The 23,782-nt window shown below is 35.0% G+C and overlaps 3 protein-coding genes and 1 pseudogene across 4 annotated transcripts; 2 read left to right on the top strand and 2 right to left on the bottom strand.

Annotated features, from left to right (window-relative positions):
* Positions 1-3,066: 3,066 nt before the first annotated feature.
* On the bottom strand, positions 3,067-6,833 carry LOC133667940 (uncharacterized). Its single transcript, XM_062087656.1, has 5 exons — positions 6,525-6,833; positions 5,615-5,814; positions 4,573-4,674; positions 3,568-3,619; positions 3,067-3,444 (listed from the first exon to the last, which is right to left on the bottom strand). Exons 1-5 carry the CDS (start codon positions 6,613-6,615, stop codon positions 3,332-3,334), a joined length of 558 nt encoding a protein of 185 aa, XP_061943640.1. The 5' UTR covers positions 6,616-6,833; the 3' UTR covers positions 3,067-3,331.
* Positions 6,834-15,474: 8,641 nt separating this feature from the next.
* On the top strand, positions 15,475-16,885 carry LOC133668663 (uncharacterized; annotated as a pseudogene).
* Positions 16,886-17,402: 517 nt separating this feature from the next.
* Positions 17,403-19,196, top strand: LOC133667924 (uncharacterized). The gene is made up of 3 exons (XM_062087636.1): positions 17,403-17,633; positions 17,888-18,171; positions 18,405-19,196. Exons 1-3 carry the CDS (start codon positions 17,493-17,495, stop codon positions 18,931-18,933), a joined length of 954 nt encoding a protein of 317 aa, XP_061943620.1. The 5' UTR covers positions 17,403-17,492; the 3' UTR covers positions 18,934-19,196.
* Positions 19,197-20,342: 1,146 nt separating this feature from the next.
* LOC133668027 (MICOS complex subunit MIC10-like) lies at positions 20,343-23,199 on the bottom strand. Of its 2 annotated transcripts, none has more exons than XM_062087765.1 (3): positions 22,955-23,196; positions 22,042-22,223; positions 20,343-20,618 (listed from the first exon to the last, which is right to left on the bottom strand). In XM_062087765.1, the coding sequence occupies exons 1-3, from the start codon at positions 23,064-23,066 to the stop codon at positions 20,604-20,606; spliced, it is 309 nt and encodes a 102-aa protein (XP_061943749.1). In that variant the 5' UTR covers positions 23,067-23,196; the 3' UTR covers positions 20,343-20,603. The 2 variants fall into 2 exon arrangements, with proteins under 2 accessions (XP_061943749.1, XP_061943748.1); XM_062087764.1 differs by lacking the exon at positions 20,343-20,618 and adding an exon at positions 21,026-21,280 and having other exon boundaries at positions 22,955-23,199.
* Between the last annotated feature and the right edge of the window lie 583 nt (positions 23,200-23,782).

Raw genomic sequence — 23,782 nt, 5'->3', positions numbered from 1 at the left:
CATAATTTATTTTGACTTGCTTTCTATAAAGTTATCTTTGTCTCATGACCTGAATTGTAAATTTGACAAATTAATCTAGGTTGACTCTTATTGTTTTTTTATAGGGGTGAGCAAAAAACCAAAAAACCGATTAAACCAGAAAAAAATAACTAAAAAACCAATTGAACCGATTAGAATTTTTAAAAAACCGACTAGTTCAGTCTCGGTTTTATAAGCTTGAAACCAAACCGAAAAAACCGAACCGAACTCAAACCAAAAAAATTTGAGCCAAACCAGTTTAAACCGATTTTGTTCTAAAATAACCGAACTGAATCGAAACCAGTCGGTTTGAACCTATTCCGGTTCGATTTCTGTTTTTTTAAACCGGTTTGGTTACTTTTTTTTTATAAAAACCGAACCGAACCGAAAATTATCACCCTTACTTTTTTGTACTTTTTTATTTTATTTTATTTGTATAAGTTTATTCTTAAACACTTGGTTGATTAAGAATTAAGTTTTATAATTTGTTTCGATTTACTTTCTATAAGATTATCATAATTTTATTACTCGAATTGTAAATTTATCATGTTAACTCGAGTTGACCGAGATCAATCCAATAAATTATTATTTTAATATTTTTTTAAAAAAATATTAGAATTACTTCTTAGTTAAATTATATTTTTATTGGTTATTTGATCTGATAAATTGATAAAATTATATCAATCAATCATTTTTTTTAAAAAAAAAAAACACATTACCAACAATTAAATATATATTTTTGCGTTAAAAAACAAGTCATCTGACTGTTGTGTAGCACAGTCTAATAACTTGTTGATGCTAACCCAACAGCCTCGGGTATATTTGAGTTTTGTCCCTGTGTTTTTGATAAATAGTTAATTTGGTACAGATATAATTCCCCCCGGAAGTAGAATGGTCTGGCTCTATTCTCTGCACAAGTTTCTGAAATGCCTTCTTGAACAGCAGCAAAGGGGAAAACGGTAGCAGCTGGAAACCTGGGAAAAACGTTAGAGAGATGATGAGATCGTGTTGGAAAGAGTGTTTTCCAGGAACTCTGTTTTTGTGGTGCAATTGTTCTTGATTCTGTTAGTTGACCGCTATGGATATTGAGCAGCCGTTATGACTCGTAAAATTACAAAGCTCAGCCATGATGGACCTGCCGGATGATTCTTGGATTTTTGTCTGAATATTTTTGCTTTCTACTCATAAGGCTTTCTTGTCCAATTTATTAATGTTGTTCCTGAAATTGCCTTCCCCTTATTTATTTTCCTTAGTTTTTGCTGGCATGCATATTGGCTTTCCCATTGGTCATGCAATGGGAAAACACTCTTTCCAACCCAATCTCCTCATCCTCTAATGGCATCTCAATGATGGTGTGTGAGAAGACAGCTTCATTTTCATTCTGGATATTCTACATTACATCCTTCAAGATGTCGTGTTTGGTTAGTAGCACAATAAACTCTCATCCTAGCACTGCATTTAGCTTGCTTTGCACCTGTTCTCTCACAGACATCTGCAGTAGTAAAGATGTTTTGAATCGCTAACTATATCCCAGAGGAAAAATCAAGTAAAACAAGATGAAGTTTTTTGAAAAGAATACCTGCAAGTCATTAATTTCCTCATCTGTAAGTGAACATCCCGTGGATCGGTAAGCAATCCTGTAACAGTGACTTGTCATTCCTGTCTTGTTTGTAAAATTGTCTATGAAGGTCACTTGATGTCACAAAATCAGCAATAAAGATCAGTAGCAGTATTGAATCTTCATCCAGACCAAAGAAATATTGTCTGGTTATGTCTTAAATTACCTCAGAGAACAATCTCAGAAAGAAGGTGTGATTAGTTGTAGACTTTTCAACAATTCCAGACTTCTTTGCCCATTTTAAACTTCTACAGAGAATTCTAAATTCAATTCCAACACTTTATAGTTTGATACCTTCAGCTTTAGTCCAAGCCATGATGATCCTAGCAAGTAAGTTGGCGTTGGCATTCGCCAGAATGTTTAGCCATTCTGAATTATGTTGGAATGTTTTGGTGAATTAGAAGTTTGTAGTTTGTACTGCTAAGTTCAACTTTCCAACAGGCACGATCCCAGATAATTTTATTTCACCATCATATCTCTAAAGACGTATGATGCATTGCCATCATTCTTCTCCACCTTTCCTCTCACTTTCTAGTTTGTACTGCTAAGTTCAACTTTCTAGTTGTGTGTGTTGGGGGAGGGGGTACTAATCTTCAAGCTTATAAACTGCTAAGGAATACAAAGAAAGCCACAGGGAGATGATGACACAGTTGAGTCTTCAACAATTATGAAGAAAGAGTAGAGGAATATTTGCTCATTTACCAAGCATCCATCTACAAGGAATCATGCGAAAGGCCTACAAACTAATAATTGATGGAAAATGACAAGAAAAAACAACTCATGCAAAGCAGGGAATGTTTTAGCCTCACTTAAATTCGGCCCACGGTTCAGAATTAATTTAGAAATCTACTGCAACCTGATGGCTGTCACTCATGCATAACCACGCAAATTTCCAAACAAGGACGTGTGCCCATCTCTGCCATGTAAGAGCCACATCAGCGACACATGGGATGTGTCATCCAAATGGGAGACATAACATTTAACTCTGCTTTTCTTCCTATCCTGCATATCCATATACACGCCAGCTTACTACAAAAATCAAATTTAAATGAATCAAGAACTGAGCTTGTAATCTTCAATTCAATGTCCCACGTCTCAAAATGTTCCACTAATCATTTCCATACATTGGTTCATCTGGAGAAAGACTCGTGGCATTGTCCATCGTTCTTCACCTTTTTTTTCAATGGCTGTCCAGCGATTCTGCATCATACAAACTTGTGACACCTGCTTCTCCTTTCCATCCTTTTCTTGTTCATATTTTGGACAAAGGTTCTGCTGGTTACCTATATGGTCTTACGTCCTGCACGCCTCAAGTCCACAATAACAGTAGTCATGCCCCGTCAAACAGAGGTCTCGCCTCAAATGGGGGAAGAAGGTATTTATCCAGAAATAGAGAGCAAGAGGGAACAAAATATGCTACAACATCAATATCAAATGAAAAGGCTACTTCAACTCTAATCATCAATGACAACACTAAAATTCTAATTATGTATGTATAAAAGACAAGTATTGGCAAATATATATGAACATATTATTTCTTCAGGAAGAGGGTGGCAAAAGGTACTATCATATCTACAAAAAACCTTCCTTTGCAATTAGTGAAAACATGTTTAGGTTTCTACGGAAGAACTTATAACTAAATTTGTAGGTTAACCTCATCAAGCCTCATGTTCTTCATCAAGCCTCATGTTCTGTTCAAGAACCTCCATGACGATAATGCAATACTGCCCGGTAGATGGCAGCAACATGAAGAAAGCAAATGAGCACTACGAGGAGATCATCCAGGAGACCAACTATTCCCAAAATTCCTGTAAATTAAAATCCATAGCTGATTGCATTATTTTAATGTTATTCACCAAAACTAGTCAACCAAAGCAATGCAAGAAAACAAAAAAAAAAAAATAAGTAAATAGATCAAAGCTATCAGTTACCTTCTGGAATAATGTCTATAGGGCTGATGACGTAGATGGCACTTAGTATCACCTGCAAACAAGAAATAAATAAGAATCTTGCTGTGAAAATGAGACTAGAATCCCAAACAACAAATCAAGTAATGCATAAAAAACTTAATTTGGTCAATCGAAGAAGACTAGTGCTTTAGTCTAAGGAGTTGCATAAAACAGCTAATGCAGTAACAGTTTCTCCTAACAAACTAACCAAACTATAAACCAGTCAAAGAATGCAAAACATAACAGAAAAACGAAAAACTGAATACTAAGTTGCTTCGTGAGTCTATATTGGATATGCAGCCCACAAAAATAATTGTTCTTAATAGACTAGATTATGTCATTGTCACATTTCATGGATTAGAACATACAGCAGCAATCCTCCTTTGACACTGAATAACAGCAAACAGAAAGTATGTTGGGGGGCGAATTCTCCATGAAAGGCTAAATAAAACCCATACCAATTAAATTATGCCAGCATCCAAGTTTCCATAAAATTATATCATTGCTCTAGGAAGTCATGACTTCTCATTCTGACAATCTTCTGCTCGATCATTATACCATGTCTTTCTTGAGTTGAGCTCTAGTGTCTAAAACAGTATTCTTGTTCACAGGAATATATTATATTAGATGTTGAAGAACTAAGCAACAATTTTCTAGCATTCCATTACATGCCTTCTCAAATACTCAATACGTGAAGGTATGGAATACTTCAAATTTACAAGTACGAGAGCCACCACACATTGTATGTCGAATCTATTAAGAGTTCGATCTTGAGTCCCTTTTGAACAGATGGATTAATTTTAGGTTAAATCTTACCACTAATCAGATTAAAAAAAAAGGCTCATAGTATATTCCTAGAAGATGACAGAACATCAAGCTGAAAGGAAAAAACAAATAGATAGCAGCATTCTTATGTTCACCATCCATGCAAGAGTTTCAAAACCACAATGCAAGAATAAGAAACAGACAGTTGCTGATTCACTTAACTGCAATATAGACGCGCGCCCTGATGACCAAAGGAAGAGACCTTTGGGGATCCATTATTTCTCGCAACAACCTCCGGAGAAGAAATGGAAGGTCTTGCATTCTCTGAAGATAAGAGAATCCATCTTTTTAAAACTCATAGCAGATATGATTATAAATACTGAAACAGATAAAAATTATAGTGCATGTCATCAACTAATACTTTTTAATCATCATATCTAGCTTTCTTACGATTAAGAAAAATGAGTGAAAGCTTCATATGAAGATCAGAACAAAAGAGGCTGTTGTTCATGTAGTTGGCACCTTCAAATCTATAGAACCCAGCGGAACTTCTTAGTAAATCAATTAAGCAATAACTACACCTGAGGCATAGGTATCAGACCTTACTGTTCGCCATCAACAGAATAACTGCTTTAATCTTACTAACATTACCAAGTAATTTTTGAGAGAAATCTATCTCACGTTTTAAGTTCTATATACAAGTAGATCTCCTAAAACTATATAGTTTTCTGTGATTTTAGCTGAGAAATCAGAAATCATAAGATATCACATTATGTGACATAAGGAAGAAAACACCTAAATGCATCTATGAGAAGAAAAAGGTATCCTACCAGTGGAAAATGAGAAAAAACTGTGACAAAGTATCACAACCATATAGGCCACAAAGTAAAGCAACTATTCTTCTTCTCATATTCTTTCTCTAAAGCTAGGAAGTAGAGCAACTACTATCAACAGAGAAACAGGGTGGCAGCTGAGATTGCTGCATGGAAGAAAGAAGGGAGGACAAACAAGAATTTGGAAGGCGCAGTGAAAAGGTAATAACACAGAATCTATAGACTAAATTCGGAATAACTGTTGGGAAAAAAAATCCTCTTAAACTTCCACAAGAAAGACATGCATTCCATAACAAAAATCAATATCTGTCCTTTGTTTTGGCTGTTGCCTTTTGATTCTGATCAGACTAAGGTTGCCTTGTTTAAGGTAATATTAGTTGCAAGGAACAATTTATTATATACAAGACACTGAGACACTTAAATCTACATGCCTGAATGAGACCACTGGTATTTCCACCAAAAAGATGATTGTATCTTTCAATTTTTCCAAGAACCTCAGCAACATCAGGATCACTGCGCTCCCTTAATGAAGCTTCACCAGGAACCAACAATGTAATCTGCCGACGACACAGTGGACATTTACATGGCTGGAGTACGGATCCATGATGCCAAACAAGCATAATACAATCACCTAAAATACCAAGTGAAAAAAAATTGCATTACCTGCATGTTTAATCTTAACAATCTAGAAATGAGAGACTAGAAAGAGAAAACCCATATATCATTTCAACAAAAGAAAATAGATAAAAATATGCATTTTGACCACATAACTGGACAAAGATTTGTTCTTCAATTATAATTTTATGCTTTTATATGATAAGATTATTGTCAAGGAATCCTGAGTTGTAAAACATCTGGTTCTTGCAAAAATGAAACATAAGAAAATGTAAATGATTGAATGCAAATCCTATTATAAGCACAAGATTTAACAGAAAACCAATGTCATCGAACTAAATATGTTCCTATGAACAACTTGTGCAAATCATAAACTCAAAATTAAGCATTATTACAATAAACCAAATACCTCAAAGTTAATTTAAATTAAATGGGTACTAATAATTGATAACTAATGTTAAGATAAACTTTTCAATCAATTCCTTTTCCTGGTTCAACTCCTTAAGCTCAAAAGCCATCATAGACACAAATTGCTATTATTAAATGATAATTTAGCAAACACAAGAAAACCCATGAAAAATAATCATTTATCATTCATGAATACCATCAAAATCTTCTTCCTTGTTAAAAAAAGAACGAAAAAAAAAACTCACATTGGATTCTTGTTTTTAAGCTAATTCGGAAAGAAAACGGAAGTGTAGATGAGAAAATGGAGAAGAAACTGACCACAAAACCAATGAGAGCAATTGGCCTGGCAAGCAATGTTGAAATGTCCATGGCATATGGAGCAAAAATCATTCACTGGAGGTCCATCCATTGCTTCCTTCTCTGTTTGCTTCGTTCTTCTTTCTTTGCTTAACACTTAAGATTTTTCGATTTCCAACGTCTTTCGATTTGGGAAACTAAAAATGTTGACGAAGAAGATTTCTACGTTTTTTAATAAATAAATAATAATAATAATCCAACAACGGCCTCTGTCTATAAATTCCCGTTCCATTTATTTATTTTTTCTTGGACAGACGAGCAGGTAATAATTTATATTGTTAGCTTTATGGGAAAATGGTCGTATTCGTATGGTATTGTAGTAAATAAGGGAAAGGACCGGCTAAAACTGTAAAAAGAAAATGAAAGTGGCAAAATACAGTTTGGGACCTATAGTTTTTCTAATGTTACAAATTGATTCCTATAATTTAAACATGAAGGGAAATATAGTTTACCAAGCATAAAAAAAAACATATAAACATCGGTAACCTGTCTCCTAAAAAAATAAATATATATTAACCATTAATTAAACAATATTCTTATATAATATTTAAATAAAAAAACTCTATCTCAAATTAACTTGTGTTGAAGGATAAAATTAACAAAATAAAACATTTAATTAAAAAAGACTTAAGTGAACTTGAGTCAATTAAACATACTCGTGACGTAAGTTATGAACGTCATCAGATTCAATAAATCTTATATCCGAGATATTATTTTTCATTTGATTATACAACGATAAAGTATATTATAATTTTTTTGTATGAATCATTTTCTAAAAAACAACATGATAGATGCATGAGTTGAGATAGCAAAAGTAGATCATTAATAACAAAATATGAAGTTGTATTTGATTTGAGTTAAAAAAATAAATCATTAATAATAAAATAAAAGGTGAAATTATATTAAAAAAACAAATTGAGGAAAAAAAAAGTATCAAATAAAAAAAAAAATATTAGCTCGAATATTGTAGATTAAATGTCTGTTTTTTTACACGACTGCAGCAACATTTAAAGCAAACCTCAAATTTAGGATATTTGGTAACGATAAAACACAATTTATTTTTAACGTGGGACTCGTGTAAATTTTGCTAAAATCATAGGTTTGCGGAAAGCAGCTGAGAGCTGCTTTCCGCAAACCTGTGGATACATATGCAGGTTACTTTTCTTCTATTATTATACTATACAGTGGAGAGTGACTGTTCACGTGAACAGTGGAGTCACTCACCATTGTTCCGACGACCTGGTCTAAAGTTAAATGCATTGAACCGAGTCTGATCTAGTTAAAAAAATATTCAATTTTTATTTTTATTTTTAATTGTGTTTTATTTGAAAAATTAGAAGGAAATTGTAGTCCTTATCGGATGGATTTTGTACGTGATGAAATTGTAGATAGTTTAATGAAACAATAAAAAATATTTGATATAAGTATTATTTTATTTCATGATGTAATAGTAGTAGTTAAATTTACAATATTTAAATTAAAAATCATCAATGTTAATATATATATACACACACACACACAGTGTGTGTGTGTGTGTGTTATTTTATAACCTTAATTTGAAAAACATTCTCTTAACCAAACACATTAAACTACTTTTTGTTCAACCTCAATTTCAACAACAGTTTTAACCAAACATATATAAATACCAAACAAACCTCAACTAAATAAAAGTACTTTTTGTGAAACAATTTTTTTCAAACCACAACCACAAATGCTACCACAATACCAAACACACTCGCGTTAAACCTGCGACCTAACTCATGAAATCAATTGGGTTCAATGATCTTTTTATCAAATTTTTTACCAAAAAAACCAAACACACGGGCCTTAGTCATTCGATTTGTGATTTATTTTTAATTACATCTCTGATTAGCTTTAAACTTTTAATTTTATGCAATGTTACCCCTGATGAACTTCAATTTAAGCCCTAGATTTCAGCATCTATTTCATTTTAGTTTTTGGTCTTGGATTTCTACAATTTAACCCTTAATTGACTATTAAACTCTTAAATTTCTTTAATTTCACCCTTGACTTTAGTCAATTGGGCTATTAAGTAAGGGGGGTCGGTATTAGAAGTCTTTTTTCTCGCCAAATTTCGGTGTCTTTTGCAAAATAATCCTTAGCCGTGAATTTCTTCAATTTAACCCTTAATTGACCTCAAAACTTTAGTTTTTTTGTGATTTTACTCATGATTTCAATCAATTGACTTGGTAAAAATTAAATTTAATATCTTAAAATTCTAATATTCTCAATTAAGCCTAAATTAGGCTCTCAAACTTAATTTTTCACCAATTAAGCCTCTAATAAAATTAGTTTGACATGTTTAAAGTTTAATTAAGTCCTTGCGTCTAATTAAAACCTTTAATTGGACCCAAATTAATTCTTAAACATAATTAAACTTTAATTTGCCATATAATTAAATCAAATTGACTTATTAAAAACCTTGTATCAATTTTGGTTTTCATTCCTTTGATTGCTATTTGTTTTGCTTTTAAGTGCATTTTAAAATTGATTTTATTTTTCAATTTCATCCCTCAACATTTGATTTCATTTAATTTTTGTATTCAATTTAATCCTCATTCTTTTTATTGCTATTTTTTTTATCCTTTTCTTGATTGTTGTTTTATCTTTCAATTTCATCCCTCATCATTTTATTTTATTAAAATTGTATACCAGATTTGGTCCTTACTCATTTTTATTGCTATTTTTTATTTTTTTAATCTTTTTCTTGATTGTTTTTTTTTAATTTCATCCTTCGATATTTGGATGATTAGAAAAACATTTTGTGATTTTTTTGTGTATTTCTTCTATTGGGTATTCCCTATCTCATGATTTAGGGCATTGGTTTTAAAGATTATCCCGATTTGATTTTGGTCTTTTTTGAGGTTCATATTTTAAAATTAATATTTTTTTTCAATTTTATTATTCGATATTAGATTATTGGACCTTGAGTTTCATGATTTTTCTTTTCTTTTCTTTTCATGATGTTATACTGATTTCATTTCCTAGATCATGGGTTAATCGAGTTAATATGGGTTGACTCTTATTTTATGTTTTTTCAATTGATTTTTTTTTCTCCTTTTATCATTTAGCTTGGTTAAGAGTTGACATTCATTATTTTATTTAATTTATTTTATATAAGGTTATGCTAATGTAACAATCAAATTATAAATTTAACATGATGGCTCAAATTTAATTTTTTTAGTGTCAGCCTGTGAATTCCATTCAGGCGAGTAAATTGTGAATAGTTTCTCAATATAATGGCACGACAAAATTACAAGAAAAAAAATGTTTTAAGTTTTGTTAATGAAGTCATATGCGTTCTAAGGACAAGCAATCAATGCCTGTATTGGATAAGCCATTTTTCTGAAAAGCTCTACACATGTATTATTGAATTGTATACAGCTCAATCTTATTCACGTCCACAATGAAGCCAGCAGTGCAGTTCTGTCCTCTCTGTCTTCTCCACATCAGCAGCTTCAACAATGAATACAGCAGTGCAAATCTCCAGCAAGTAACAGTCACAAGCAATCCTGCAATCTTTAGTTAACTTCTTCAGCAAGCAACAGTGAAGAAGTTAGAGTTTGTTAAAGCTGTTAGAGTTAGTTAAAGCTGTTATAGGAGTCTGTTATTCTGTTAATTAACCGTTGCTTATTCTGTTTCCATACTAGTCTATATAAACAATGTAATAGACAATGGTTAAAGGTTAAGTAAAAAGAGAGAAATTCAGTTCATTATCTCGACTTCAATATGGTATCAGAGCATTTTCTTTGAAGTTTTCTTTCTGCATCTTCATCCTCTTCATCAGTTCTTTCTTTCTCTTTAACAATGGCTGTCAATCCCAACCCTACATCAGAGATGGATTCTTCCAATCCTTTCTTCTTGCATCATGGTGACAGTCCTGGAGCCATGATCGTCTCAAAGCCACTCAATGGTGAAAACTATAATTCATGGAAAAGGGCGATGATGATGGCTTTATCAGCCAAGAACAAACTCAGTTTTGTTAATGGCACTTTGCCTAAGCCATCCAATCTTTATGATCCTCAAGGCTTGGCATGGACTCGTTGCAATAACATGGTCCTCTTATGGTTGCTCAACTCTGTTTCAACAGAGATTGCTAATAGCATCATTTACATTGATGATGCATCTGAAATATGGAATGACCTACAGGATCGGTTTTCTCAGCACAATGGACCATGAATTTTTCAGCTCCAGAAATCTATTTCATGTTTGTCACAAGAAAACAATTCTGTGAGCTCATACTTTACTGCTATGAAAGGATTATGGGATGAGTTAGGAAATCACCAGCCAATCCCTACTTGCACATGTGGAGCTTTGAAAACTATTCTGTCTTACCATCATCAACAACAAGTTTATCAGTTCCTAATGGGATTGAATGAAAGTTATTCACAGGTTCGAGGTCAAATTTTGTTGATTGATCCACTGCCTTCAATCAATAAAGTTTTCTCACTAGTCATCCAAGAAGAGAGGCAACGTATGATTTCTTCATCAAGCCTCTCATTCAATCAGAATACGACTGCTTTGTTTACAAAGACTGTGTCTCCAACTCGTTTTGCCGGTAACAAATCCTTTCATATTCGAAAAGATCGGCCTATATGCTCTCATTGTGGTATTTCTGGTCACACTGTGGAGAAATGTTACAGAATTCATGGTTTTCCACCTGGTTACAAGTTCAACAGAGGAAAGAATGCACCTCCTAGTGTTAATCAAGTTTCTGGCTGCAATACTCCTCAGCTTCCTGTTACTTATGAACAATGTCAGCAGCTTATTAACATGTTCAAACCGTCCATCTCAGAGCATGACTCGTCTGTCAACCAAGTTTCCTCATTTGCAACTAAAGAATCAGAAGTCTCCATGCCAGGTGATAATATGACAAGTGCAGGTGATTCTTCACTCACAAATGATATGCAACTTTATGCTCTAGATTCAAAACATTCTGTTTTTGCATCTTCCTTGTCTTTAACTCAACAGTCTTCACTCACAAATTCTACCAAAACTTCTTGGATCATTGATACTGGTGCTACAGACCACATGATCTGTTCCATGTCATTTTTTACAAGTATTACTTCTGCTGTTTCCAAATCCGTAAGATTACCCAATGGACAATATGCTTCAGTTACTCACATTGGCACAATTAAGATCTCAGAATCTTTTGTTCTCACTGATGTACTTTGTATTCCTTCTTTTTCATTCAACTTAATATCTGTTAGCAAACTAATCAAAAATCTACAATGTTGTGTCATCTTCTTATCAAAGTTCTGTTTTGTTCAGCACCTTACAAGCTGGAAAACGATTGGTGTGGGTAAAGAAGCTGGAGGTTTATATCATTTGCTGCAAAATCCAGTTTCTGTTTTACCTAAGAATTTTGTTTCTGTCAATTCTGCAAAATTTGTGTCCAATCATGTTGTCACTGATTTAGCCTCTGCTAGTTTCTCTGTAAACTTTGTCAATAAAAGCTTATGGCATTATAGATTAGGACATCCTTCAGACTTGCCTTTGAGATTACTTTCTCATGTAATTCCTCAAGTTCTACATGAATCAAATAAGAATTGCAGCATCTGTCCATTGGCCAAACAACATCGTTTATCTTTTCCCCATAGTTCATCCATTTCCCCACAACCTTTTGATTTAATTCATTGTGATATTTGGGGTCCCTTTTCTACAAAATCTCTTACTGGTTCATCATATTTTCTGACCATTGTTGATGATCATACCAGATTTATATGGATTCACCTTTTAGAAAATAAATCTCAAACCAGAACTCACATTCAAGCTTTCTTCAATCTGGTTGAGACACAATTCAATGCTAAAATCAAGTGCTTACGGTCAGATAATGGAGCTGAGTTCAACATGAGCCATTTCTATGAATCAAAGGGTGTTGTCCATCAACTAAGCTGCGTTGAAACACCACAACAAAACTCCACTGTTGAACGTAAACACCAGCATATTTTGAATGTGGCTAGATCCATTCGTTTTCAGTCACATTTGCCTTTACAGTTTTGGGGGGATTGTATTCTTACAGCCGTGCATTTGATAAATAGAATTCCTACTCCTATACTGCACAATAAGTCTCCTTATGAAACCTTGTTTAAATCTCCTCCATCATATTCTCATTTGCGAGTATTTGGCTGTCTCTGTTATGCCAATACTCTTCTTCGAAATCGACATAAGTTTGATCCTAGAGCTAAGCCATGCATATTTCTTGGTTACCCCTTTGGCATGAAAGGTTACAAACTTTATGATTTACATCTCAAAACCGTGTTTGTTTCCAGAGATGTTGTGTTCCATGAAACTATATTTCCTTTTGCACTCATGTATCCTATATCTCCTAATGATTCTGTCTTACCTTTGCCTATTCCAATACATGACTCAGCAATTCCTTTACTTGATCCCTTACTTACAAATTCTTTCCCATTGAGTTCCATCAATGATTCATCTTCTAGTTCAAGTAACATGAATCCCACTACAGAACCATGTATACCATCTGCTTCAGACATTACACCACAGCCCAGTAGAAAGTCTTCTAGGGTAAAACATACACCTGGATATTTGCATGACTATCATTGTCATATTGCAACCTCCACTTCAGATCCTGCACCTTCGTCTACAGCTTCAGGTATTCCTTATTCTCTTTCTTCAGTTCTTTCATATGATCATCTTTCCTCTACTCAAAAATTGTTTAGTCTCTCTGTCTCTGCACTTGTTGAACCCACATCTTATATCCAAGCTGTTAAACATGAGGAATGGCGTGAGGCTATGGATAATGAGATCAAAGCACTTGAACAAAATGATACATGGACTGTAGTTGATCTCCCTGCTTCCAAGCATGTTATTGGGTGCAAATGGGTTTACAAAGTCAAGTTAAAATCTGATGGGACTTTGGAGAGGTATAAAGCCAGGTTAGTTGCCAAGGGATACAATCAGTGCGAGGGATTGGATTACTACGAGACTTTTTCTCCTGTGGCTAAGCTCACCACTGTAAGAACCCTTTTAGCAGTTGCCGCAGTAAAGAAGTGGGATCTTCATCAATTGGATGTGAATAATGCTTTTCTTCATGGCCAATTAGATGAAGAAGTCTACATGTCTTTGCCTCCTGGCTTTGCCAAACAGGGGGAGTCCAAAGTATGCAAGTTACACAAGTCCATCTATGGCTTAAAGCAAGCTTCTAGGCAATGGTTTGCTAAATTTTCTTCTGCCCTGCTCGAGTTTGGATTCATCCAGTCCAAAGCTGATTACACCTTATTTACAAGAGCTTTGGGGGGTTCATTCATCGCATTATTGGTTTATGTTGATGATATAATTGTTGCCAGCGATAATTCAGCCGAGGTTTCAAAATTTATCCAACTGCTTAATGATAGATTTAAGCTAAAAGACCTTGGTCAGTTGAAATATTTCCTTGGTTTGGAAATCGCTCGCAGTGAGCTTGGCATCTCTGTCTGTCAAAGAAAATATGCCTTGGAAGTTCTTGAAGATACTGGTATGTTGGCTTCAAAACCAGTACAATTTCCAATGGAACCTAATGTGAAATTCTCTAAAGATTCTGGACAAATCTTAGATGATCCTACTGCCTACAGACGGCTTGTTGGGCGGTTACTTTATCTCACTATCAGCAGACCTGACATTTCATTTGCAGTGCAAGTCTTAAGTCAATTTATGGACAAGCCTAGAGTTCCTCATTTAACTGCAGCAACTAGAGTCCTGCGCTACATTAAAGCATCTCCAGCTCAAGGGTTGTTCTTTCCAGTTATTTCTAGTTTACAAATGAAGGCATTCTGTGATTCTGACTGGGCAGGTTGTGTTGATTCCAGAAGATCAGTAACAGGATACTGTGTCTTCCTTGACAATTCTTTGATTTCTTGGAAATCCAAGAAACAAACCACTGTATCCAGGTCTTCTGCTGAGGCTGAGTACAGAGCAATGGCATCCACTTGTTGTGAGGTTGTGTGGCTTCGCAATCTTCTTCAAGACCTACAGGTTCCACCTCAAACTACTCTTCTGTATTGTGACAGTAAAGCTGCTCTTCACATTGCAGCTAACCCTGTCTATCATGAGCGTACAAAACACATTGACATTGATTGTCATGTGGTTCGCGAGAAGATTCAGTTAGGCATTCTGCGCACTTTTCATGTTTCCTCCAAACACCAGCTCGCGGATATATTTACTAAGGCTCTTGGCTTCTCTCACTTTTATCCTTTGTTGTCCAAGATGAGCCTTCATAACATTTATTCTCCTTGATCCTTTTATGCGTCTCATCTTGAGGGGGAGTATTGAATTGTATACAGCTCAATCTTATTCACGTCCACAATGAAGCCAGCAGTGCAGTTCTGTCCTCTCTGTCTTCTCCACATCAGCAGCTTCAACAATGAATACAGCAGTGCAAATCTCCAGCAAGTAACAGTCACAAGCAATCCTGCAATCTTTAGTTAACTTCTTCAGCAAGCAACAGTGAAGAAGTTAGAGTTTGTTAAAGCTGTTAGAGTTAGTTAAAGCTGTTATAGGAGTCTGTTATTCTGTTAATTAACCGTTGCTTATTCTGTTTATTCTGTTTCCATACTAGTCTATATAAACAATGTAATAGACAATGGTTAAAGGTTAAGTAAAAAGAGAGAAATTCAGTTCATTATCTCGACTTCAATATGTATCATTCCATTTTTGCGGTGGGGATCATTGGGAAAGTTCGAAACCTGATGCTTGTCGATTATTTTTTGCAAGCATATAATTAAAACGGATATTTATCTTCAAATTTAATAGCTTAGCATGGCAGTTTATGATTCCTCTTATCTAATTCAATTCTTGTTTTCCAAACGTACCAAGTAAATTTAGTTTTCGTTTTCCCCATCTTTTGTGATCATCTTGCTTCTTCCTTCATCTTATCAATTATTTTCTTGCTTGTGATTCTAATTTGCAGTCAGAGCCTTAAGGTGAAATTAATCGTACCTGTGCAGGATATGGTTATTGACAATGCAAATGAAATCAGCTCTAAAGTTATAACAGTGAAGGAGGCTCTTCACAGCTTGAATAGTTTGGAAATCATGTTGTGCAGGTGAATGTTCTCATCAAGAAAATTCCCAAGGTGAATTCACATTTTAGATCAACAAGTCTCGAGTCCAAAGATAAAAGCACAAAGGGAAAAAAATCCAGCTCTCATTTCTTCTGATCAGTGAATGATGAACTTCTTACAAAAGAATATACAAAACAAGTAAACCAGAAACAAGTACTCAATTCAACTAAGCTCGAATATCAAACTAGCCAAGGCTGCAGTCACCACAGGCCAAGTTTTCTCTTAAGCTTCTATGATACTAGATCTTAGATGTTCCTTTCATAAGAAGTGGCTGGCTGCACTGGAAATTCGTTAGTAGAAGAGCCAGACATCTGTCTACCAACATTGGAAAGAAGGTAAAGAACATGTGTACTGTGATTTTCTTTGCTAGTTTTTTTCTATCATGACTGGAAATTACAAGGCTGAAGAATGTGCTCGACCACTGCAAATACTATTGGCATACATATAAATGGTGGAATAAATCAGATAGTCATAGTTTCGTCCAATGAAGGCATTATTGGTTTGAGTAGAGTGAAATAATTTCCCCCACTTACTGTTGAAAAATGGTATAATTTTACATGCTAACCTTCCACATCTCACACGGGAAACTATCTTTTAAGGCAGATTGAGGATTGCTTGAATTGACTTGTCAGATTATCATGTGATTGAAATAGTAGCTGTCATATAATATTCGCACATCATTTACTGTTGTATCATGTTACCACCATGCGGTGTATATATGGGAGTTGGCTGCTCATTTATTTCATGTCAATAGGCTTCCAATGATGAATTCTTGCAAACCTGTATCGCGAACTCTCTAACATCGGCCGAGAAGGAACCATCCCTGGAATGTGATCAAGCTTTCATCCCATCTCCAGCTGAGCGGATATCATTTGCAGCATTCCAACCTATTACAAGCAAGTGTTTCATTGTCCTTTATTCTTAACATGAAGAAAAAAAATTCCATAGAAAGCTTCAGTATTTTGTTGTGGTAATCATTCTAGTACGTAGTTGGAATTTCATGAAATACTCTTGTGATGAAAAATTGACCTGGCAGTAACCAAATTGATCTGCATGTTGCTGTTTTGCAACAGGATCTCCTGCACAATCAGAAAAACTCAAGTTGCAGCAACAGAAGTTAAGAGCAATGGATCATCTGAAAGACACGCTACAAAGACTGGACAATTCACTTGAATTAGTTAATGAGAATATCTCCATGGTAGCAGCCAAGCTTGCTATTCAACCATTAGAGATGCAGTAAGCTTTAAGTTCCCTTTGATGCACAGTTCATGATGACACAAGAGAGCTGCTATTTTATTAATATTTTTAGCTGTATTTTTCTTCGTTTTGTTTCATATTCTCTCTTATTACTGCATTTTTATCTTCTCAAAGGAGCAATCTTAAGTAGTTTTAATTTTTATGTAGCAAATTATCATTGTCAATAATATTGTAAGCTAAAGCTATATATATTGTAAACGAAACTAGCACAAGCCTTCGTATGAGAGGATATTTGTATTAATAAATTATATGGGAGGATCCAATCATTGATTTCTTTCGATATTTTTCTGTTTTTCGTTTTTAAATGAGAAGGCAGTAAGTTTACAAGATGAATTCATCAGAATACTGGTATTGACCTATAAAAATTGTGGGGCACTTTCTAGTTCTTAAAACCAAAAGAAAAAAGGAAAGCCAAAAAGGAAAATATGAGGCCTGGAATTGTTTACAGAAAGCTCCAAAAAACAAAAAGAAATATCTGACCTGAAAAGGAAGCAACTAGGATGATTTTTTCATATCATGAAGTGTTGCAGCATTCTGTTTCTCTTTTCTTCATCTGTTCTCTAATAAAGTAAGACGGGAGAGCCACTGACATGGGATTTGTCTCGATAACCTCCTTTGCATTCTCAATCACCACCACCACCACAGGCACCACTAGAAAGCCATCACTCCATCACCACTACAGCCACAGCAACCGGCTTCGCTTCCTTTCAAAGTGTTCTCCTCTTCTTCCTGTACGTTCATTCTCTCTTTTTCAAGTGCTCTTTCTTTAACTAAGAACGCATGCCCTACTATTTACACATATCACGCATACAATAACTGAATCAAGCTACCAGATAACAGCTTTTTGATTATTTGGCACTATGAATGCTATATTTTGGTACAGTTTTCCATATTTTATTGAGCTTTTGCAAAAATGTTAAAATTGAAGTTGTTTCTTGTTGGAACAATACAACTTTCTGACTCTAAAGCTTCAGTTTATGCTCAGAGAAAATGCAGTGTAAACCTTTTGAGATCATGTAGAGGGAACACTGCCTGCAGAGCTTCTTCCAGCCTATTGAAAATCGAAGATGATATAGATGATGAAGCTTGTGAGTTAGTCAGTGGATTGGAAATTTCAATAGGGGAAGGTGATGATAGCATCGATGCTTATCTGTTAAAGGCAATGAAGAATAATAATGGAACTGGTATATTGCTCTTGTCTGATATTTTTGGGTTCGAAGATTCATCTACAAGAGACTTTGCGTATCGTGTCGCCTGTAATGGCTACAAGTAAGTTGCTTTACCTTGAATTGACAGGTAATTTCCTGATAATGTCAATATTCCTGTCAGTTGCAAACACAATTTACTGATGTTTTTCCTCTGATAGGCACAGACATGACATCAATCATATGTTTGTAATTGCAATACCTATGTCTGTGTCACGGTTAGAATTCATTTTGATCACAAGTTGCAATTGACTCTTTGAAGCTTCTGTAACTTGTGTTTATTTATTTGGATTGAAGCGTTCTAATTCCAGACTTGTTTCGTGGGGATCCGTGGACGAAAGACCAGCCGATGACTTTGTTGGAACAATGGATCACAAAACAGGAACCACAGAGGGTCGCAAAAGACATTGATACATCAGCAAAATGGATGGTTGACGAATTTTTAGCTGCAGGAATCTCAAAGAAGCTTGGCATAATTGGATTTTGCTTCGGAGGAGGCCGAGTGATAGATGCGTTATCCAGAGACCAGGGAGCATTGTTTGGCGTTGGGGTCTCCTTCTATGGCACACGGATGAACCCATCTTTAGCCTCCTCCATAAAGGTTCCCGTGTTGTTTATTTCAGGAGATAATGACCCTCTATGCACAGTCAGTGTCTTGAAAGATTTTGAGAAGAGCATTGGCCAGGGATCAAAGGTGGTGATTTTTGAGGGAAGAGGTCATGGTTTTGCCCATCGACCAAACTCTCCTGAAGAAGACAAAGATGCAGATGAGGCTTTTACAATCATTAGAAAATGGCTGCATGATGGTTTGGTTTTACAAAACTGAAAGCAAGTTCATGAATGTCCATTGTATAAGATGGCCGATGATTTCTAGGTGTTACTCGTATGGCAGCTGCTGCTAAAGTTGGAAAACTTCCAGTGTCTAACAGATTAGAGGGCCTATCTACTTTGTCCAAGTACAGGAGTAGTTTTAGCACGAAGTTTAGTGTAAGCTAGAATGCCATCCAGGAACAACAGTAGCTTGAGCAGCTCCTGGTTCCACTCCCTCTTTGCATGTCATCACGAGTGCATTCCAAATATTTTGAACTATTTCCCAGGCGTAAGCTATAGTACCATAGTGATAGATAGTATCCATGTAGTTCATCAGCATAGATTGCGTTGGACTTTGTTAACATTCACGGGTGCTTTTTGTCAGGCGGCTGCATTTTGGTCTAGTGGCCACTGATCCCTGTGATTCTTCATTCTGTAACGAGCATCAACTAACATTCAAATGACCTGCCCAATTGTTTTCTTAGGACAGGACACCATAAACCAAATATAAGGATATCAAATGCTAGGACAACATCTATCGAGATAGAAAACCTTTGACCTGTTTTTTCCCATTTCAGGATAGTATCCCATCTTCTATACAAACCTGACCGCATCTATTCTCTTGGAAATATGTTTCCCTTAACTTCTGAGAGTGCCTATGGATAGAATTTGTGCCTTCTTCACAGGAAATGGTTTTTCTCATGTGTTTCTTTTAACGTTGCTTTTTTCCTGTTTTTTTCTGACAAAGTAGCAGCACAACATAGAAATTCACCCATATGCCAACCAGTTGCTAGCAACTTTCCTTCCATTTTTAGAGTTGGGCTTATGTTCATGATCATTCGCATTAATCAGCGTCACTTGCAATTAGCATTTATGACGGGGGAGTCCAGTAGACAAACCGATTTGATTGGCCTCATTTACAAAAACAAGTTGATAAACATAATTGGCCCAAGTGGCATGATAGAAAAGCTGTTTACCAGGCTCAAAATCTTGTCATTCAGTGAGAATGAGTTGAGTTAATTTTCTTTGATCACAATAAAACTTCACTGAACTAATAACATGAAGACCCCGATAGCTCGGGCAATACCCATCCCTAATAGCGCAATCAAATCTGGGAGGTGCAAGCAGTTCTCAACACATTGGTGCTTGGGTTTTTAAGATCCTGGAGTTCGAAGAGTACAATATGTATGACAACACAGATTATGATGAAAGGAGAAGGGGGGGAGGGGGGGAATCAGATGCAAATTACACATCCATCAATCTTTCACCTTTGCTTTCCTGAGTAACCAAAAAGATATATCCATCAACAAGCAAGTCACAGTATGACAGAAGAGATCCTACATTACAACGTGATTGAAAGTAAATTGCACCCGCAACAGTTTTCTGTAAGATTTTAACTTTTTTTCAAAAAAAAAACTTTGCATATAAGATCTCCACCTTATGGTTTCACCTGAGTCTATTATTTCTTTCGTTTTGTTGGTATTAAAACTTTACCCTGATAGAATTACAGGACAGAAGGTAACAATCTATTGGAAATTTGGAGTACATTAACAGTGTAACCATCAAGGACAATGTTCATTCTACAATTTCAAAAGCCACCCGGGAAAAAGGACAACAGCAATCTCATTTTTAAGAAAATTCTGATCTGTAACCAAGCAACTTGAGGATAGCTTCATATAACATTTCTCAGTCCTGGCCATCCTGGAAACAAAAGAGCACCACATAAACAGACTCTTCATGCAGATTCTTATGATAAACATGATTTGAAAAAAAAAAATCACAAGTAAAGATCCAACAGATCTTATAGATCACAATTTCACAATGCAATAATCCACTCAAGTCACCAAGCTCGCTTCAGTTGGTGCATAAACATAAAAAAATTCACCCGGTTCAGATTCTTCATCATTATTATTGAGCTGGCCGTAGGAATTTTTACAAGGAATTGTAAGAAATCAACAAAACTCCGGTTAAATTATATATTTCACAATACATAAATAACATTATTCTAACTTAACCAAGTTCAATTCCAAAAGATCATGAATGTCTGAACAATGTAGTCGACGTACAGCTGCATGGGATCATACTAGAAATAAATGGCTATAATATCATTTCAGAAAACTAAATCAAATGCATAAAACTAATGACCTCATTAGTGAGCATGAACAAAGTCACTCAATGCTATGCACAATATTAATCTAAACTGATAAGCAAACATTTTGGAGGAGATTAGATCAGCTGATTAAATTAAATTTACATCTTTGTCATAATTCTTGAAAAAGTTTTGCTGCCATGTGTACTGAGACTAAGGTTATCAAGATAAAGTAGGCAGAATGAGTGCAACACACAATGGTAAACTGAGCAACCTGCAAAATTCATATCATAACAGCCAACTGTGAGAAAAAATGAGAGACAATGCCTGAAGGTCTTGGCACAATATACTTATGGTGGCCATAAGGAAAACCCACACACGCAAAATGAGTATTAAGAAAATCCTGCCTGTGTCAAAACTAGATTAAAAGCTAAACAGATATGACATGCTAACATACCATGTGCCATCATGCTTCTAGATGGGAATTGTGTAGTAGTGTCAGTAGAGAAGAGGCCATGCACACAACAAAATTAAGGGATCATGTGAAATATTAAGAAAAAATTCTTCTAATTTTCATAAATAGATAAATTATAACATCACCCTGTTCAATCTTTTTTTTTCTTTATCGTTATAACAGAAAAAATTTCAAATTATCTCGTTAAGATGCACATACATTAAGGTTCCTGGTGTGAAAGGTCCTTGAATCAAGTGATTAGTTATAAAATAACAATACCAAGTCCATCTCATATGAGAATGGTAAATATGACAATTCTTTTTATGAAAGTTCATACAGTGAATATTCAATCAAATTCAGAAAGACATTTTGTTCCTTGCAATATTTACATAAATGCCATTTCTCAGGCATGAGCACATTATAAGGACCATTGCCACTGGATAAATAACCCATGGAGAATAATATATAACAGTATGTTCACAAAATATACATCAAATACTACGAAAGTATCAGTGAAAGGAGTACAAAAAAGAGTGGAAAAATTTTATTTATGGAAATATTTTTTGTTATCATCAGCATACCTGAGAAGCAGGAACACTGGGAGTATTCAGAGGTGTTAACTCCTTGTGAACACTTGATGTTTTCTTGGGACATTCCATCTTTGCAGGTGATCCCTGAAAAATACGAGAACAGTCCGTGTACGCAGACCCAATGCCTACTCCAGCACCGAAAGCCACAGATGCCCAACGAGACACAGGGGACCCTAATTTTTTTTAAAAAAAATGATCACAATAATCAATTTGAATCCTCGATAAAGGGAAAAAAACATGCAGTGACCAGTCAACAAAACATAAGAGTTGAACTGTCATTGCAATAGACCACGTTTTTGCATCAAGCATTAAATGTGAGGCGTCTAATTACTAAACTATCTAAACCATTCAGATACTCAGAACTTAAAGATGCAGCACTACAGAAAGGTTTTGCTGTTTACATTTTAGGGATTCTTTTAGATAAATGCAAGGTTGATCATTGGAAATTTTAAGGAGTAAGGAACAAAACACAGTACCCCCACAAATTTACCATTAAGAAAATCATCAATTTCACAAAACTCATAACACGGGTCACTCAAAGCATAGAGAGAGCGAGAGAGAGAGAGAGAGAGAGAGAGAGAGAGAGCAAATTTCAATTAGAGCGTTGGATTATCCATAAGAAAATGCAGAAAATGAAAGCCACTTTCATTAAAATCCAAAGAGAGAATCTGGGTTATCTACTAAAATAACAGCATTGAAGAATTTGGGGTTCTCAACTAAAATAACAGCATTGGAGAATTTGGGCAAAGAAAATATCATCACGACTGTAAATTAGCACAAAAGTCCAGAATGAACACAGAGCAATTAAGTTGGCAGTAACAAATATCTGAAAAAAAAAACTAAGGAAAAGGGATATATATTCATTAATTAACAATAACGAAAGAAGAAAAAGGGAGAGACTGACTGAAGAGGAGAAGACCGCCAAAGGCACCGGCCAAGGAAGAGTAAACGAAGCGACGGACAGACAGATCGAGACACGCGTCCCATTTAGCATTCACGTCGGTTTTCTCAGCCATTGATTTTATTTCTATCGCTTCTTCTTCGATTTTGAGTTGAAGGGAACCAACCAAGGGTTTTCCTTTATGCCTTTCTTTCCTTGCTTCTGTGTGCTGCTCCTTGTCTCTTCTTTTTGGTAAGCCCTTCTATTCTATTAATTAATTAATTAATTAATACAGGAAAAATTGGAAAATCACTGGTAGATATAATTCACTGTTTGATTATAACAGTGGAATTATTTTTTTATCTCTAAAAAATCCATTTGAACCGGCACATGGGGTAGATTTATATTTTTACGTTATTCATTTATCATTTTTATTTTTCATTAACTATGGGTAGGAGTATTTTTTATTTTTCGCTTTTTCTAAGAGCAGTGCAAAAACTCTATCATTCTTGGAATAAAAATTCTCAAAGCGTCTTTCCCATGAAAAAAATTATCATTTCAAGATGGTTGGATTTTTAGCAATATTTATTTGGTCAGAGTGATGTTATTTTTTATATATAAAAAAAACAAAATGAAGTTGATGTGTGCATGTTAGCCATTTTGTTATCTTTAGACGACATGTGTAGTTAATTTTGGTGATAAAAAAAATTTGTTATGTTGTGCTATTTAATGCATCTCGGTGCTCTTTTTCTTCCTAGATAGTATGTGTATTGTGATTATGTCTCATTTAATGTTGGTTTGATTTATTTTTTTTCCTTCGTTTCTCTCTCATCTACCTTGATTTGTGTATTG

This window comes from Populus nigra, chromosome 11, assembly GCF_951802175.1.
Source record: "Populus nigra chromosome 11, ddPopNigr1.1, whole genome shotgun sequence".
NCBI classification, from domain to species: Eukaryota; Viridiplantae; Streptophyta; class Magnoliopsida; order Malpighiales; family Salicaceae; genus Populus; species Populus nigra.
This window is presented reverse-complemented; position numbering and strand designations above follow the sequence as displayed.